Source organism: Podarcis melisellensis (genome assembly GCF_964234715.1).
Source record: "Podarcis melisellensis genome assembly, chromosome: 14".
Lineage (NCBI taxonomy): Eukaryota > Metazoa > Chordata > Lepidosauria > Squamata > Lacertidae > Podarcis > Podarcis melisellensis.
This window is the reverse complement of record NC_138546.1, coordinates 711,190-729,963: the sequence shown is the minus strand read 5'-3', so window position 1 is coordinate 729,963 and position 18,774 is coordinate 711,190. Positions and strand designations below refer to the sequence as shown.

At 52.5% G+C, this 18,774-nt stretch overlaps 1 protein-coding gene across 2 annotated transcripts; it reads left to right on the top strand.

Annotated features, from left to right (window-relative positions):
• Nucleotides 1-1,440: 1,440 nt before the first annotated feature.
• CDIP1 (cell death inducing p53 target 1) lies at nt 1,441-16,948 on the top strand. 2 transcript variants are annotated; one of them, XM_081889406.1, is made up of 5 exons: nt 1,441-1,534; nt 12,251-12,349; nt 12,783-12,929; nt 13,770-14,034; nt 15,315-16,948. In XM_081889406.1, exons 2-5 carry the CDS (start codon nt 12,265-12,267, stop codon nt 15,424-15,426), a joined length of 609 nt encoding a protein of 202 aa, XP_081745532.1. In that variant the 5' UTR covers nt 1,441-1,534; nt 12,251-12,264; the 3' UTR covers nt 15,427-16,948. The 2 variants fall into 2 exon arrangements, with proteins under 2 accessions (XP_081745532.1, XP_081745533.1); XM_081889407.1 differs by lacking the exon at nt 1,441-1,534 and adding an exon at nt 9,712-9,745.
• Nucleotides 16,949-18,774: the final 1,826 nt, after the last annotated feature.

Genomic DNA, 18,774 nt, shown 5'->3' with positions numbered 1-18,774 from the left:
TGCTCTGGCAGGAAGGTAAAGGGTGTTTCCATGCGCTGCTCTGGTTCGCCAAAAGCGGCTTAGTCATGCTGTCTACGGAAAAACAGCCTCCCTCCGCCTATAAAGCGAGATGAGCGCCGCAACCCCAGTCGTCCGTGACTGGACCTAACGGTCAGGGGTCCCTTTACCTTTTAAAAAGCCATCCAAGTTGGTCATCGCCACTTCCTGTGTCAGAGAGTTCCACAGACTCAGGAGAGATAAAGAAAGTCCTTCTTCATGCAGCACAGAGTTAAAACTACGGAACTCCCTGCCACAGGAAGCAGCCTTTAAAAGACGATTGGGCAACTAACCAGGATGGCTACTAACCAGGATGCAGAGGTGCTGCCTGGCCGGACCCTAGGACAACCCGGTGCAGTGCAGGAATCTTCTGCCTGAGATGGGGCTTCCTGGAATTAAGAGTCTCTCCCGACGGAGCCATCCCAGTTTTTGCTGCAGTTCTGCATTGCAGGGGGTGGAAATGTGTGTGTGTGCGTGTGTGTGTATATATAAAAAGCATAAATGTATATATATACATGAAAGCATAAATGTATATATATACACACTATATATATTTGCTTTCGTAGATTTTCACGGGTACAGGAATGCAGGTTTTGGTGTCCTCGGGTGTCTTCCCGTGTAAAAGTTGGGGTGTCTAGGCGACGTTTCGACGAGGTCTCACTCGTCATCTTCAGGCTGGTGCTTTCGGCTTCTTGTTACTGGAACAGAGCAGGATCTCAGTGTTTGAGTTCCTATAAATACTGTTGAGGGGGTGTGGTGTATAGCCTCCAATGTTCTGGGCAGAGAGGAAGTTCCCAGGCTAGTGTGCCTTTTCTTCTTTTGTTCCTTAATTAAGGAACTTCCGTAATTTACACACACACACACACACACAAAATACATTGTACTATATATATATAATTTTACCAGCCACCAAAACACAGTGAAACCCTGCAGGCGGCTGATACGTTAGGTATACAATATTCAATAATATACATTTTCAATAATATTCAATAACAACACATTCAAATTAACCATATGTACCCTTCTATACACCTTAACGCTCCTCCTTCCACAAGCTTTATTTAACTTTTAACATTTTAATTGCCCCAAATGGAGTAGCTTTGAACAACTTTTTCATTTTCTTTTACCAGCAGAGCATTGCATAATTTCGGGGGGTGAACGGGTTTTGCACAAACAGGCGAGAGGCGCGTCTCCTGCACCCGCCTCCGTCATTCCCAGGTATTTGCTCGCCGCACCGGCTGGCCACGCCCCCTGCCTGCCGGCCCCGCCCCTCCCCGTGGAGATCTCTCGGGAGGACCCTGCGCGGCCGCCGCGCGGGGCATGCTGGGGGGTGTGGTTTGCGCCCCCGCCGGGGAACTACAACTCCCACCGGCCCCCGCGCCGCCCTTGCAGAGAGGAGGCGGAGCGGGGGGAGGAAACAGCTGGTGCAACGGCGGCGGCGGCGGCGGCGACAGCGGCTTCGTGAGTCGGAGGGCAGCAGGCGAGCGCAGAGACCCAGGTGCGGATGCCAGCGTGGCTGAGCAGCCCCGGAGGGGGAGGCCGGGGGGGGGGAGGCCGACTGCGAGGAACCCCCCCGCCAGGCCCTGGGAGGGGGGCTCCGGCCTCTCGTTGCCCAGGGGTGCCAGCCTGGTGCCAGAGGGGGGCACCAAGGTGCTCGGAGGTAGACTGCTCCTGCGCGTGGAGGCTCTGCAAAGAGGCTGCCTCAGGCCGAGCCCCCCTCGCTCCGCGCTGCCCGGATTTCGGGTGATAATAATACGGTGGTACCTCGGGTTACAGACGCTTCAGGTTACAGACTCCGCTAACCCAGAAATAGGACCTCGGGTTAAGAACTTTGCTTCAGGATGAGAACAGAAATCGTGCTGCGGCGGCAGCAGGAGGCCCCATTAGCTAAAGTGGTGCTTCAGGTTAAGAAGAGTTTCAGGTTAAGTACGGACCTCCGGAACACATTAAGTACTTAACCTGAGGTACCACTCTAATAATAATTTATTATTTATACCCTGCCCATCCAGCTGGGTTTCCCCAGCCACTCTGGGTGGCTTCCAACAAAACACCAAAATGCAATAACATATTAAACATTAAAAGCTTCCCTAAATAGGGCTGCCTTCAGATGTCTTCTAAAAGTTTGGTGGTAGTTGTTCTCTTTGACATCTGGTGGGAGGGTGTTCCACAGGGCAGGTGCCAACACCGAGAAGGCCCTCTGCCTGGTTCCCTGTAACTTCGCTTCTCACCGCCAGAAGGCCCTCGGAGCTGGACCTCAGTGTCCAGGCAGAATGATGGGGGTGGAGACGCTCCTTCAGGTCTACTGTACTGAGGCCATTTAGGGCTTTCAAGGCCAGCACCAACACTTTGAATTGTGCTCAAAAACGTACTGGGAGCCAATGTAGGTCTTTCAGAACCGGTGTTATATGGTCTCAGCAGCCACTCCCAGTCACCAGTCTGGCTGCCACATTCTGGATTAGTTGTAGTTTCTGGGTCACCTTCAAAGATGGCCCCACATAGAGTGCATTGCAGTAGTCCAAGCGGGAGATAACCAGAGCATGCACCACTCTGGTGAGACAGTCTGCGGGCAGGTAGGGTCTCATCCTGCGTACCAGATGGAGCTTTGTCTTCTGCCAGCTGGGGCCTTTGGCATGCATGACAGGTTCTTGCCTGTCAGAAATTTCTCCAGGTCAGCCTCTCTCAACCTTGGGTCCCCAGATTTTTTGGGACTACAACTCCCATCATCTCTAGCTAGCAAGGCCAGAGCTCAGGGATGATGGGAGTTGTAGTCCAAAAACCTCTGGGGACCCGAGGCTGAGAAACACTGCTCTGGGTGCTTCTGTGTGGTGGAACCTAAGGGAAAGCCCAGAAGCAGCTTGCGAAGGCAGCAGCCCTGCCACCATTTGCGCCCCATCAGCGCCCACTGGGAGGTAGACTGCCTCGGAATGAGGAGGCTCTCTCTGGCTGGCACAGCTTAATGGGCTGCTTATCCTTTCTACATTTTTTAAAGCTCCTCCTGAGGCACTAGAGTAGGCGTCCTCAACCTCGGCCCTCCATAGGTTTTGAGGCTACAATTCCCATCATCCCTGACCACTGGGCCTGCTAGCTAGGGATCATGGGAATTGTAGGTCAAAAACATCTGGAGGGCCGAGGTTGAGGAAGCCTGTATTAGAGACCCTGGCGTAAATTAATCTTGCGCTTGTTAGCCCTGCACCTAATTGCTTAGCAAAACATGTTTTTAATTGTTTATGAGAAGGGGAATGTTGGTCTCTGCATACCCCACATATATATATAATTTTTACACATCATTTGGGAAGACAGGTACACTAATGACAGTTTCCTGGAAGAAGCAAAGATCACCAGTGTTGAAGCAATTATTCTTCAACATCGGCTTCATTGGACTGGTCAGATTATTATCTTCCCAAGCAACTACTCTATTCCAAACTTAAAAATGGAAAGCGTAATGCTGGTGGTCAACAAAAGAGGTTTAAAGACTGTCTCAAGGCAAATCTTTAAAAATGAAGTATAAACACCACCCTTGCCTGTGAGTGCTCCGATTGGAGAGCAGCCTTGACCAAAGGTGTCCTGGGCTTTGAAGACACTCAAACGCAGGACGCAAGGGATCAACTCCCACCCGGAAACCAATGTCCCCACTGTGGAAAGACGTGTGGATTCAGAATTGGCTTCCACAGTCACTTACGGACTCATTGTTAAAACCGTGTTTATGGAAGACAATCTTACTTGCCTACGAGGGATTGCCAAAGAAGAAGAAGACCCCACACAACATTTAATTATTTAAGCCTCTCTCCTCAATTGTCTTTCTCTCCCCCCACCCTTAAAAAACCCCCTCAAAGGCTCTTTTCCTTCTCTTCTGCCTTTTTGAAATTTGATCTCCCCGGCCACAAGGTCCTTGGAGGAAGGAAGGGAAGGGCACTCATGGGGCAAACGGAAGCAAATAGCCGAGGATCTTCTAGTGTGTCAAATCAGTTCTCAGCTCTGGAGTGTGTAGGAATAAAGGGAGTGTGGCAGAGCATGGGCAGAGTGCCTTTCCAGCATTTCCACTAGGTGATCCCATGGCTGACTTCTTGGCGTCTGGCGCAGGTGTTGCCTGTTCGCCGCTTTGCCTGGGCGCTGCCTGCTTCTGGAAAAAAGCACTTAAGGCAGGCTTGCCTGGGTTGTTGCAGAAATCGCTACTGGGCAGCTGTTGTTATGAAGGCAAAGGATGTGCTTCACAGAAAGCCATCTGCTGGTGGTTGTGAATAGAGGCTGGAGGGGAGAAAAGGAAAGGAAGGCCTATTGCATGGGTAGGCAAAGTAAGGCCCGGGGGCCAGATCCGGCCCAATCGCCTTCTGAATCCGGCCCACGGGCAGTCCAGGAATCAGCGTGTTTTTGCATTAGTAGAATGTGTCCTTTTATTTAAAATGCACCTCTGGATTATTTGTGGGGCATAGGAATTCATTCATTTTTTCTTCTTCCAAAATATAGTCCGGCCCCCCACAAGGTCTGAGGGACAGTGGACCAGCCCCCTGCTGAAAAAGTTTGCTGACCCCTGGCCTATTGCAATGGTTCTGCCAGGGACAGGGGCTGAGCTGTGGTGGCCCCTGAGCATGCGAGGGGTGTGCCCTGCTGCACGGACTGGCAAATGACTCAAAGGGGCACAGCTGGAGATGGGAAAGCGTTCAGGATGCGAGTCTGCGTGCACATTGCCTGGTGCTGATTTTGCCCCATCTGAAGGTGCAAGTCTGTGGGGTGAGGCCATCTGCCCTGCTGGAGGGGGAAGAGGGGAATGAGCTGGCAACCAGCCTGCGATGGAGGAAAACATGTTGGGGAAGAGAAGGCTTGAAGGGAAGGGGCTGTTCTCCCTCTTGCCCCAAGCCTCACTTGCTTATCATAGGATTGTAGAGTTGGAAGGGACCCCAGGGGTCATCTAGTCCAACCCATGGCAATGCAGGAATCTCAGCTAAAGCATCCCTGACAGGCGACCGTCCAGCTTCCCATGGAGTCCACAACCTCCCAAGGGAGACCGTTCCACTGTCAAGCTGCTCTTACTGTCAGAAAGTTCTTCCTGATGTTGAGTCGGAATCTCCTCCCTTGTAACTTGATGTCATGGGTTCGAGTCTTACCCCCAGCCCCCTGAAGCAGGAGAATAGAGGCTGGCTCCATCTTTTTAAACTTACCGGTATATGTTGAAACTTATTCAAAGTAATAGAGATATATATACTCATTAAAAAGTATATTTTTATAATATACTGAGATAACACAGCTACTTCAGCTAAAAAAGATCAAAGTCAGAAGGAAGAAAATACAAGAAAAGGAGAAATCTAAGGAAGGAGAAAACAAGAGAGAAGGAAAAGAAAGGAAAAAACTAAAACTGTAGAATAAAAGGACTGTCTGCTCTCTGCAGCTACATGTGATATTCACTCTTTAAAATCCAACCATTCTATCTTCTATAAGCCAGTATTTTTTCGGTCTTCAAACCCAGATATTACAAGTTTGTTTTCTTTCTTGCAAAAGGGCCATAAGAAATTTCAAATCCTTAACAAATGTTAGTAATGGTTTTTTCTGCAATTAAACATGTGAGCTTAGCTGTCTCAATTAAGTCCCAAAATTTTATCAGCCATTCTTCTCTCGTGTGCAGGGCTGTGCCTTTCCATCTCCTTCTTCCGTGGGACAGCCCTTCAGAAGATGGCTCTCATCTCCTCTTCTCCAGGCTAAACATCCCCGGCTCCCTCAACCGTTCCTCATCAGGCTTGGGTTCCCAGACCTTGTAACATCTTGGTTGCCCTCCTCTGCACCCCTTCCAGCTTGTCAATATCCCTCTTCAACTGGGGAGCCCAGAACTAGACCCAGGACTCCAGGTGGGCTCTGACCAAGGCAGAATCAAGTGGGACTATCACTTCCCTTGATCTGGACATTAGCTTGGGGTCTGCTAAGACCCCTGGTTCCTTTTCACATGCTTCTGGCAAGCCAGGTGTCCCTTCTCCCCCCACTTATAGGGACACCCCCAGAAGGTCCTTTAGTCAGAAACCGGCTGCCCCCGCCTTCTCCCTCTTGCAGCTGATCTTTGGGATGGGTGTGTGAAAGAGTTCTCACAACTCGAGTGTCACCGATCTCAGGTTCCTCAGCTTGCAGGCACCTTGGAGTCTGTTTCAGGCTCATATTTCTCTTCTTGAATGTTACTTCTGGAACCTGGCGGATGGTAACAGATATAACTTTGCAGCTGCAAGCAGCATTTTCGCTCCTGGCCAGTCCGAGTGAACTCTTTCCTGTCTGCCCTTTCATAGCCAAAGCCCCTGTAATTTCGCTTTCCATTCGTCCCACGTTTGCTGCTTTTACCAAGTGTTGGGTCGGTGCCAGGGGCTCTTGCTTGTGGGGCACAATCTCGATCTTTCCTGTCTTACGTGGAAGAAGCTGGTGGCAGTTGTGTGTCTTAAGGCAGACCTCAGGCTATAACCAGCAAGAGCCACCAACTGCAGCCTGGCAGTCGGAGACCTCATACCCTATTCTGGGTATGTATATATTTTGAGTGCCACAAATGAAAGGGGCTTGCTTTTGGTTACCCCACACATACTTCATTTCCACAGTGCAGGGGTGGAGCTGCTTTTGTTCAGTAACCGAGAGTCGGAAATGCTTGCAGATCAGTTGCAAAGGACCCGGTTGAGCCAGATTCTGCCCACTCCTGGCCTGAGGGGGGAAACTGAACGGGCGGAAGTGTTGTGGCTTTGCAGCTTTGTTCCTCCTACCCCAGTGAGATGCTGTTGGTGGCAGCGGGGGCCATGCCACTCGGCGGCTGCCTCCGGGCCTCTTCCACTGCCACCTGCCAGGCCCAGAGGAGTTGACTGTTTACTCTGGCAAGCTCTCTTCGTATTCCTTGAGGCGCCCACGGCCGATGTGGGAACGGGCAAAAGGCAGCCTTGGCAGGGACTGTCTCCATGCAGAGCCCGTTCAGCCTCGGAGCCTCTGGCAGGTGGGCGAATGTGGGGCTTCCAGAGTGATCTCCGTAGCCGTGAGGACTAGAATCTCCCTCAAGAAAGATCTTAGGGAGGGCTCAAAGCTGAAAAGACTGCTGGGGGCGGAGGCCTTATTTTGCAGGTCTGTTTAAAGCAGCCCCCCTGCTTTTTAAGTTTGTTTCTGATGATTTTGAAAGGAGAAGGTGCTGTGCTGCCTCAGACAGCGCTGTCAGGTGTTTTCCTAAGTGTTTCTGAATTTGGCAGGTGGACAGGGATCCTGTAAATCATGTGACATAATGATGTCACAGGATAAACAGGTGAATTTGCCCAGTCCGCTTGTCAAAACTGTTTCATGTGGAGGGCGCAGGGCGGAATACTTTCATTTATTTACTTATTCACATGATACCCTTGAAATTTTCCTCCAGACATGTGCCAGGTTCTTCCCAGCACCATGGAAACCTGTTTGTTTGCATTTAAACTACGTATGAGCCGCACTTTCGTATCACAAGGTGTGGAGTGAAAACCATGGAACTGCTGGGGGGTGGCTCCTGGCTGATGGGGCGGCCTGCCCCAAAGGGCCCCCTCCCTCCTCCTTGCCCCTGGACCAGCCGCCAGTTTTTGCTTAGGCCGCTTGGAAGACCTGGGCTGGATCTCTTGCAAGGCTCCCCCGGCTCCGCTCCAGCTGCTTGCGAGGAGTCTGGCAAGTGCTGTGCGATGCAGGAAATAACTTGGGATTCAGGGCCTGCTTGCTGCAGGATGGTCTCCATGGTGCTCGGCTGCTGGCAGAGGAGCCCAAAGGCTCCTGGCGTTTGGCGAGGTTTTTGGCTCCCGTCCGGTAGCAGAAATCCTGGGAGCCTCTCTGCACAAAGAGGGGCTTTGTTCCGGGGCACTGGAAACAGCACCGCAGTCCAAGGCGGCTCTTGGTGTGTGTCAGTGTGTTTAGGTCCAGCGGTTTTAAAAAAACAGCTCATCTCGGGCTGCAGGCAGTGCTGGAGGAGAACCTCCCTCCACTTTCCTGAATCGTTTCCTTAATGGAAGCTGCAACAAGGAAGTTGAGCTATTTGTTGTTGGTAGAATCAGAGTTGGAAGGGACTGCGAGGGTCATCTACAGGGCCGTCTTTAGCAGATGCGGCGCCGGGGTGCAAATATCCGCTCAGCGCCCCCAAATTACCACGGATGGGGGCAAAGCTGCGCACTGCCAGCCATGGGGGGGGTGCAACTCTCCCCCATGTTGCTGCAGGAGAGCAATCCCCGCAGAGGCTTGGGAGGGAAGCTGCGTGCCCGCTGGCCATATGGTTGGCGGGGTGCAGTTTGCATCCTAAGCCTCTGCAGGGACCACTCTCCTCCCGAGGAGGCTTGGGAGGCAGGCTGCACACCCGCCAGCCATATGGTTGGTGGGGCGCAGCTGGCGGGCGTAGAGGAAAAGGGGAGGCCACCAGCAAAGCCGTGCAGCACCCCCACTCGCTGGGGTGCCCCCGAGAGCCTGGTGCCCTGGCGTGACGCACCACTAAGCCCTATGGGAAAGACGGTTCTGGATCTAGTCCAACCCCCTGCAGTGCAAAAATATTTTGCCCAACATGGGATTAAGAGTCTCCTGCTCTACCCTAATACAGTGGACGCTCGGGTTGCGAACGTGATCCGTGCAGAATGCACATTTGCAACCCGCAGCGTTCACAGCCTGCAGCAGTGAATCTGCACACGTGTGTGTTGCGATTCAGTGCTTCTGCGCATGGGCAAAGCGCAATTTACCGCTTCTGCACATGTGTTACCGCCGAAACCTGGAAGTAATCCGCTCCAGTACTTCCGGGTTTCGACGGTCCATAACCTGAAGAAATGCAACCTGAAGCGTCTGTAACCTGAGGTATGACTGTACAGTACAATGGTACCTCGGGTTAAGTACTTAATTCGTTCTGGAGGTCTGTTCTTAACCTGAAACTGTTCTTAACCTGAAGACCACTTTAGCTAATGGGGCCTCCTGCTGCTGCCGCGCCGCCGGAACACGATTTCTGTTCTCATCCTGAAGCAAAGTTCTTAACCTGAAGCACTATTTCTGGGTTAGCGGAGGCTGTAACCTGAAGCGTATGTAACCTGAAGCGTATGTAACCCGAGGTACCACTGTATGTTGTAAGGCGGCTTACAGATACAAATAGGAACAGCTCAAAGCATGGGGGGGTGTCATTAAAAAATAATTAAACGTGGCTAGAATTAAAACCGTAGGTCGATATAGAGGATCTATTAAAACTAATGACAATAGCAACGGCACAGTGCCAGCCCTTTCCTTCACAGCCATCAGCTCCCCAAAGCCTTCCCCTGCTGGAGAAAGGAGCTCAAGGAAAGAGGCAGACTTTGGTTCTTTTTCCAGGGATCCAGCAGAAAAGCAGGCGGAGAAACTGGAGCCGCGAAGCCCTGGCTCTCCCCTGCCTGCTTGGTTCCCAGCGAGGCTGGCCTGCTTTCCCGGCTGCATCACGTGGCGCCGCTGAGATCACGCAGTGGAAGGAGCCGCGCTTGTGGCCAGTGACCCTCTGGCTGCCCTTCTGCGGCTGCCGGGCCTTGTGCAGCCGAGGGGGGGCAGGGGGCCCTTCTCTGACTCCGGCTGACCAGGCCGGGAGAGAGCCTGGCCTCCTCCTCTCCATCTCCGGATCGGCCAGCGCATCCTCCCTGTGTGCGCCAGCTCTGCATCTGCAGCTGGGGGGGTGGTGGAAGCATCCCAGTGCATTCAGGAGGCGCCTCTTCAGGCCGACTTGTGGCCCCGGATGCGGCAGAGGGCAGGATTCCAGCAGGTTTGTCTCACGGCAGCTGCTCACGGTTGCCTTGCTCCTCTGCAAAGGTGGGGTGCTGCAGATGGGGCGGTTACTGGACTTTTAGAAGGCATCTGAAGGCAGCCCTGTTTAGGGAAGCTTTTAATGTTTAAGAGATTATTGTAATTTAATATTTTGTTGGAAGCCGCCCAGAGTGGGGCTGGGGAGACCCAGCCAGATGGGCGGGGTATAAATTATTATTAATATTATTGTTATTGTTATTATTATTATTTATTTCTGGGATCCTGTCGCCTTGGAAGGAGCCCTTTTTGCGGCACCGCTGGGTTTTCAGCGTGGTCCAGGTGTGTGCACAGGAAGCTTTGAGGATGATGCTTGGGCGACCTGAGTTGTGGCCATAGCTGTCAACTTTTCCCTTTTCTTGCGAGGAATCCTATTCAGAATAAGGGAATTTCCCTTTAAAAAAGGGAAACGTTGATAGCTATGGCCGTGGCTACTGGTCAAGAACGGCCGCTCTCTGCAATCAGTGGCTGGAGGGGTTTTTTGTTTTGCTGTGTTTGTGGGTTTCTCTATCGGGCCGCTGCTCTCTGTCCTGGGCGCAGGGCAGGGCAGGAGGCAGCCGCAACTGGATCCTGGATCCTGGCACATGAGCCTGGGAAACGAAACCAGATTGCGCAGGTCATTGGGTGGCAACTGCCTCTTACCAAGGGAGGGGAGGTCTCCTTATACCACCACCCTGGGCCAGTCTCCCCCACCCCCCAGCCTCTGTTTTATTATAACTTCTAAACTGAGATGTGTGGACAGTAGATCCCACTGTAAAATGTGTCAATGGGAACTCTAGCAAAAAGCCTGAGTCTTGTTTTGTTTTTTAAAGCAGTGTTAATTTGGGGGGGTGTTCAGGATGGTGGGGGGATAGGCATATGGGACCCCCCTGCCTATTGATATCAATCAGGAGCCTGCACTGTACTTTTAAAGGCAAGGCTTGTTTGGACAGACTGACCTGGATGCCAAGAAAGCTGATGCAAATTTCCATCTGTTTTACTATTTTAGCTTTTTGTATGCTTTAATCTGTTCCCTTTTTATTTGTCCTCCCCCCCCCCTTTTGTAAATCACGTCGAGGTTTGTTTGTTTGCAGCCAAGCGGTGTATAAATGTTATAAAATAATTAAATATGGGGGGCAGGGGGCGGGGGCAGGCTTCATAGTCACAGGGAAGGCAGAGTAATTGCTCTTGGCCCTCCCTCCCTCCCTGCAGACTTCTCTGCTCTTCTCTGAGGCTGAGCCAGGACAGGGAATCGGGGCCCTTGATTCCCAGGACACACAACCTGCCTGGTTCTGCCTGTGGGACTGATTTTCCTCGCTCGCCCCCCCCCATGGCATGGTTGCAGCAACCCACCCGCCGACCCCTGTCCTCCCTCTCCATCACTGTACAGTTCTGGCCACCTCTCCCCCCAAATGGGTATGGTAGAACTTGAAAAGTTTCAGAGAAGGGCACCCAAGAGGACCGACAGGCGTGGAGTGACTTCCCAGTGAAAAAAGGTTGCGGGGTTTGGGACCTTTTAGTTTAGAGAAAAGGCGAGTCACCGGCAACAGGGCAGAAGTTTAAAAAATGATGGACTATGTGGATAGAGAAAAGTTTTTCTCCTTCTCTCAAAAACCCAGAACTTGTGCTTGTTTCCCCCCCGAATTTTTTTTATTCATTTTATAACACAAATAAACAATACAAACAGAAATACAAACAACACAAATTATTGTCTTATCCTTATTTTTTTCTAAACATTGTTAGGTGAGCTTCCCCAAGTCCCCCCCATCTGATTTTCATTTTACCTCATCTTTAGCAGCTTCATATATCATAATTTTTAACCATTTTTTAAATCACACTTACTTTTACCATAAAAATCTTCACATTTTATCACTTACAAATAATACTATTTTAAAATACACTATCTTCTACTTCTAACCCTACAGCCTATATCCACTTCCAATGCTAGTCTAAGATTTAAATATTAACATATTTTTTTCAAATATTCTTTAAACTTCTTCCAGTCTTCTTCCACCTCTGGTCTTGGAGTCTCCCGGTCAGTTCGGCAAATTCCATATAGTCCATCATCTTCATCTAAAACCCCAGAACTTGGGGACACCCAGTGAAGCTGATGGTTGGGAGATTCATGAGAAACAAAATTAAGTCCTCCTCCTTGCAGCACATAGTTAACCTTGGGAACTCGCTGCCACAAGAGGCAGTGACAGCCACCAACTTGGATGGCTGTAAAAGAGGAGGATAAGGCAAATTCATGGGAAAGAGGCCTGTCGGAGGTGTCTAACAGCCCCAATGGCTTTGCTGGTAGCGGTGCTTCTGAATGCCAGCAGCTGGGCATTGCAGGTGTGGAGAGTGTGGCTCTGGTGCTTTTTGGGCATCTGTTTGGGCACTGCGAGGACAGGATGTGTGGTCAGAATGAGCCAGTCTTCTTATGTCCTCCCTCTCTCTCTCTCTCTCTCTCTCTCTCTCTCTCTCTCTCTCTCTCTCCCTCCAGGCCAGCCGTGAAGCATGTCGAGTGACCCACCTCCACCCTACCCGGGGGGACCTTCTGCCCCACTCATAGAAGAGAAGGATGGCTACCCTTTCCCAGCAGGTAAGGGCATGGGGAGGGAGGGAGAAGAGTGGGGAGCGCTGCTTAGGCCAAGAATCACCTCCCCTTCTGCGTCCAGAGAGGAGCTTCCTGGAGACTTTCTTGGACATCCTCCAGAGAGTTTTGGATGGTCTTGTCCAGCTGAGATTGAGCCGGGGGGGGGGTAGGGGGGCTGTTCCTTGCACTCCCCACAGTCCTGGGAAAGGGTTTGCCTTACGCTCCGCAGATGCAGGCAGTCCCCTTTCTTTTAATTAATTTTGGGTTGATTTTCCCTTGTGTCGAAATACACAGTTGCAAAACATTTTGCTTCATATAAGCGTATTTACATAAAAATAAAAAATTAAACTGGTTCTCAAGGGGATATGGTCATAATTACATGGCTTAACAAGCCAAAGTGCAAGTCCGCCCCTCTTTTGGCGCCCTTGTCCTCCTGCAGGCAGAGTCTCGCCCTCAATGGTGCAGCCACAAGGAGCCCCGCAGCCCCCGATGGACATCGGACCCCCGCCGTACGAACCTCCACCGCAGCCGGGGTTCATCCCCCCGCACATGGGCACCGATGGCTCCGTGCCCTACATGCCACCTGGTGAGTTGGGGGTGGGTGGGCAGAGGAGGGGCGTGCAGGAGAACGACCCCTTGATGGGTACACCTCCCTTGGGCAGGGCAGGGCTGTGTGTGTCCTGCCACAAGGCATCATCTCAGGAGCTGCCTGGTGGCCAGGAGGGTGAGCATCATGGGCTGGCGGGTTGCCGAGAAGTGGGGGGCCTACAAAAGCAGACGGCTCAGAGGACGGGGATTGGTGGCAGGATGACAGTGAGTGGCCAGAGGGAGAAGAGGAAGCAAGAAGTGTGGGAAACAGAAAAGGCAACAGGGTTTAGCGAGCGGGAAGAGGCTGGGGCAGAGAGCAGTCCAGACGCAGAGGCAACAGTGGAGGCGGGAGAAGAGCGGCCAAGGGGCAGAGAGGAATCAGGCTGCTGAAGAACCCAGTGAGCCCCTCCTGCTACGACCAGCTCCCCTTCTTGCTGGTCTCCAAAAACACACAGAGAAATGAAAAGAGAAGAGCAGAGATTGGTTGTGTGCAGGCGCAGTCTCTGATTACCTGGGGGGGGGGGACACCTGGAGAGGAAGGGAGTTGGGCAGCTGTGGGAAGGCGGAGACCTTCAGTCTTGGCCACTGCCTCATAGGAGCAAGGCCTACTGGGAAGAGTTGCTGTGACCACTAGGCTTGCGCTGCTTTGGTTTCCTTGAATAAAGCGTTAAGTATTGCTGACCGTTCCCTGTTTGGAGTTGCAGGGAGGCGGGCAGCTATGCTGGCACTGGTCCCGTGCCCATCTGGGAGCAAGTGGTGTCCATGCCCGGGGGGAGGTAGGCAGCAAGAGGGTCTCTCTTTTTTTAAGTGCCCCCCCTTTTGTGTGCTTTCCTTCCAGGAGGCTACTACATGCCCCCAGGACCACATCCCCCTATGGGCTACTACCCTCCGGCCGGCCCCTATGCCCCTGCGGGGGGCCAGACGGCCACGGTGCTGGTGCCCTCGGGGGCCGCGGCCACCGTGACAGTCCTGCAGGGTGAGATCTTCCAGGCTGCCCCCGTCCCGACCGTCTGCCCGCACTGTCAGCAGGCCATCACCACCAAGATCACGCACGAGATCGGCCTCATGAACTTCCTGCTGGGGTTCTTCTGCTGCTTTGTGGGGTAAGTGAGGGAGAGAGGCGGGCGGGCAGGGGCTGGGTCTCATCCTGCGGCTCCTTCTCACTCGCTTGCAGTTCTACGTCGCTTTCCAGAGTGGCTTACAAACAGCAAATAACAGCAATGGAGTAGAACATCGCAAGTACCACATAAATCATACAGTATAATTAGCAAATCCTCAGCCACACAGTTATCATGTGTGTGACACTATTAGCCTAACCAGCAACTAAAAAATAAGGTAGGCACTATGAAGTTCGCCCACCCACCCCATGACTCATAATCTTTCGCTTTATCTAGCGGTTCCCAATTAGCTAAGTATTGCAGAACAAGGTGTATGAACAAGGTGGTCATATTAGTGTTTAAAGCCCTAAGTGACTCAGGCCCCAAATACCTGAGGACCAGCTCCTTCCTCACAGACCCTCTCAGGTGCTAGATGGGCACAGGGGGCCCTCTTGGTAGTTCCTCCAGCCTCCGTGGCCCCCGCTGAGCTGTGGGACTTTCTCCCCGCAGAGGCGCACCTGGTGCCTTCAAGGTACAGGTATTCTTGCATGCTGAAGTCGCTCCTCTTTTCGCCCTCTGACACGCGATACCCATATATTTCAGAAGCCACCCTATTCTTGCGACTGCAATTTGTTTTAAACCGTTCTAATTGTGATATTCAATTCTGGTCACCTGCCCTGGGATAATCAATTCAATTAATAATAAAAGGAATATATTAGGATAATTGTTAACATCAGCTGACCATGTTTTTGTTTTCTCTCCCCACCCCCCAATAAATTTGCAAATAAGGAATAGGGGGAAAGGGAGGGCAGTTGTGGTGCCAGTGCTTGTAGGTGTTTGATCTGGCTGAAATGGAAGAAGGCTGGCAGAGTTTGCAATAAGCTCAGCATCTGCCTTCTGTGCCAGCATTTAAATGCCTGCTGAAATCTTATCTATTCCTCCAGGCCTGGGCAGGCCATTAAGAACACACCCTCCCACAATGGTCTACTGCTGCCTGGTTTTTCTTTTGCTTTCAACGTGCTTCTGTTTTTTAGGATTTTACTGTATGATATTATGGCTCTTGCATTGTTGTCAACCGCTGTGATGTATTTCTCCGACACAGCGGTATAGATATATTTTTATAAATGAGTTTTCCTGCTGTGGTCTGGCTAGCTCCTGCTCCCTGCAGGAGCATGGAAATGGGGCGTTTGGACTGGGCGAGGAGGTGGGTGTGCCATTGGCGCTGCTTGGGGTTTTCCAGCCTGCCTGTTGGCCTCACGGCGGGCGCCTCCTCTCCCCCCTTCCAGGTGCGACTTGGGCTGCTGCCTGATCCCCTGCCTGATAGACGAGTTCAAGGACGTGACGCACACCTGCCCCAACTGCAAGGCCTACATCTACACGTACAAGCGCATGTGCTAGCAGTGCCCGCTGGGCCAGGAGATGTCCACTCCCCTCCTCGTGCCACTGGCCCGACTCACCTGTGCCCAACGCTCCCCCCGCTTGTGTCTTCCCTCCTCCCTCTTGCCCAGAGAGCTTTGAAGGCCTCAGGACCGCGGGGTCCCTGGGGAAGCTGCAGGGCGGGCGCCACAACCGCCAGGCAGACAAGCTATGGCCGGCCTCTTTTGCCCCCTTCCCCTCTCTCTATGTGCATGTGGGGGCTCCCTGCCTCCAGCACCTCCCAGTTAGGATCTGGCCACATGATTCCCACGGGCATCTTGTTGGCCAGTGAGACCGGGATGCTGGATTAGAGGGGCCACGGGCTGTCCTTACGTGCGAGGAAACCTCATCGCTGTGGGGCTCCTCCCGGGGAGGGTGAGGAAGGGGGCCAAGACCTGGCATGGTTGCTTTCCTGACCTCTCCTTGGAGTGGTAGGCAAGGTGCCGCAAGACCTCCATTGTCCCCACAGGCGTGGCATGAATCATGGGGCATGTTGGGTGGTTTTCTTTTAAAGCAAAACCTTGGCCATTGTGTTTGGGGGGCTGCTGCTGCCCCCCCCTTTCCTTTTGCACCCTGCCAAAAGCTGCTCTACTTCTTTGGTCTGGGGCGGCAGAGGAGAGGGCAACAGGAGCCAGGGTGTCTCCTGCCTGCTGCTGCTGCGTGACCCGTGCCAGGCTCAGGGGCAGCTGGGGGGAGGGCAGAGGCCGGCTTGGGCCCCAGAGGAAGTAGTCCCTTCCTCTCCTCATTCCCCCATGAGCTTAGCTGCCTCCGCAAGGCTCTTCTGCACCTCTTGCCCAGCTCTCTTCCCCATCGTTGGTGGTGGGGGGCTGTGCCCTGGGCCATGTCCTTACGCCAGTCTTCTTTGCCGCTCCTTGGCATATTGAGGCCAAGAGGCGGCCCGGGAGGCCCCTGTATCCAGACCCCTCTCCCCACATGTAAATACCTTGTCTAATCGGAGTCTGCTTGTCCGAGTTCTGTTCTGTGATGTGGTTTGTTTTCCCCCCGTTTGTATTGAAGCTCTTAACTGTGACTTAACAGAAATGTGAAGGCCCTGTGCACACCTCCGCCCCCCCCACCCCCTTGGTTTTGCACTAATTCCTCCAGAAAAGCCACGACGTTGCATGGGTGAGCAACAGGAAAAGCAGGGCCAAGAGGGCTTGTCCCGAGATTCCACACAGAGGGGGCTCGTCCATTGCCAAATGCTCCGTTTCGATGGCGGGTATCACCTTAGTTTGGCATGTGCCCCCCCCTTCCTGATGCTGTGGCCTCCCACCCCCTTAAGACACAAGTCCACGCCCTCTGGCGCCCTGCCCTGGGTGCCCCGTCCGTCCCAAGGGCTGCTGCATAGGAAGACATGAGGAATGCAAAAAGGCTCTTAGCTCTGAACACTACGGATGCATCTGTGAAGTATTTTGACCCAGCAGGGAGTTTCATGCTCTTTCTCAGAGGCAACCTGTTGATGCTTTTCCATGTTTCTATATAATAAAAATACAGACCCACAAGACTCTCTGTGTTTTTGTGTGAGAGAGACCGGTTGTGATTACAGGTGGGGTACCAGGCAGAGGTCATTGGGTGGGTATACTTCTTGGTTTTAGCAGGAAGAACGAGACACGAGATGTATTTGGCGGAGGTGGGGAGGGAAAGGAAGGCAAGCTGGAACCCCCTTGGGCCTTCCCTGGGCCACACTGACCATTCCCAAGAAACGCAGAGAGAGGGAGGCTCCCTCTTCTCCCCTGTATGTGCCAATGCGCATGCACAAGCATGAGATCACACTTCTCAGTGTACCTGCAACCAGACACGAATGTGCTTGCATACATGCTGGAGAAGGTTCTGTCTGCTTTTGGAAGTCAGGAAACTGCCTTAGACTAAATAAAAAGAATTCCTTCCAGCAGCACCTTAGAGACCAACAAAGTTTGTTATTGGTATGAGCTTTCGTGTGCATGCACACTTCTTCAGAAAGCTTATACCAGTAACAAACTTTGTTGGTCTCTAAGGTGCTACTGGAAGGAATGCTTTTTATTTTGTTTCGACTACGGCAGACCAACACGGCTACCTACCTGTAACTGCCTTAGACTAAGACCACTGGTCCATCTAGCTCAGGAGTGTTGACACCGATTGGCAGCTGCTCTCCCAGCCCTGCTTGGAGACGCCGAGGAATGGACCTGAGACCACTTGCATCGAGGCAACAGGCCATCGGCCCTTCCCTGCACGCTTGCTGCTGGCACATTCATTTTGCCCCCTTACTCCGACTTCCCTGAACTTTGGGAAGGCTGGTGTCTGCTCATCCGTTTTACTCTGCCCTGTTGAAATTCTCTAGCAGGAGTCTCCACAGCCAAGGCCAGTTTCATCAATGCATCCCTCCATTTATGATGCATTTTACCACGACAGCCCCCATCTTCCCACCTCCATCTACTTGGGAGGCTTTTGGCTGGAACTGCTAGATGCTGGTAGGAAGGGGAAACCTTGTGGAAGGGACATCTCAGTCACCCAAGGAGCACTGCCCTTTGACCCAGGGGCCCCCTCCCAAAAGGAAAAGGACGACTCAGCTGCTGAAATGCTGCTGCTGTGGGACAGCTATGAATTCAGGGGGATTAAACTAATGGTGAGCATTTGGAGAGGGGGAGGGAAATCTGGCAATGGCTAAATGGTGGTAGTTTCCAGGCAGCCAGCATGGGAGGGGAGGGGCCCTGCTTGTGATCTTCCTCAGCATCTGCTTGGAAAGCAGCAAGTTAGATTAAGTGGGCTGACTTAATAGAGCTGTCCTTAATCCTCCGCTGGATAGGAGAGTTCAGTGCTCTGCTGCCTCCTCAAGGAGGCGGGGGGGGGGCGGAGGGGGAGGGAAATGGCCAGAAAGACTGCCCTCGGCAGACCTCGAAATCTTGAGAAAGCTGCTACTCCAAGCCCCAACGTAAATGAGCCACCAAACCTTGAATGGGCTAGGACAAATCTGAGCTGGCAAGTTGGCCCGAATGTTGACTTTAAAAGTCTCCGTTTCCACAGCAGTGAAAGCCAGCCACTTGCCAAGGAGTTAGCCAAAAAGAGGACTTGAAAAACCAAGTGGGAGTTGTCTGCCAGACACTAAAAGCCTCACCAGGAAGTCACCCATGCAGGGCTTTGGGGCAACTGCCAAGTGTTGAGTGGAAGCAGCTGATGCAGCACAAGAGGGAGAGAGGAAGGGGGGGGGGAATAGGGGAACACCAGGATTCCTGGCTCTGGGGGCAGTTGAGCCTCTCGCAGGCTCTGCAGGGCACACTCAGCTGGGCCTCACTCTCACAAATCCGGCAAGGAGAGCTGCCTGCAGTCAGGCTGCTTCCTCTTCCTCCCCAAGTC

Bases quoted from the DNA above. Each gene is read 5' to 3' on its own strand.
- CDIP1 (XM_081889406.1), top strand. From the start codon at position 12,265: ATGTCGAGTGACCCACCTCCACCCTACCCGGGGGGACCTTCTGCCCCA. The intron at 12,930-13,769 runs GTGAGTTGGGGG...CTTTCCTTCCAG, and splicing joins CGTGCCCTACATGCCACCTG to GAGGCTACTACATGCCCCCA. The intron at 14,035-15,314 runs GTAAGTGAGGGA...CCCCCCTTCCAG, and splicing joins TTCTTCTGCTGCTTTGTGGG to GTGCGACTTGGGCTGCTGCC.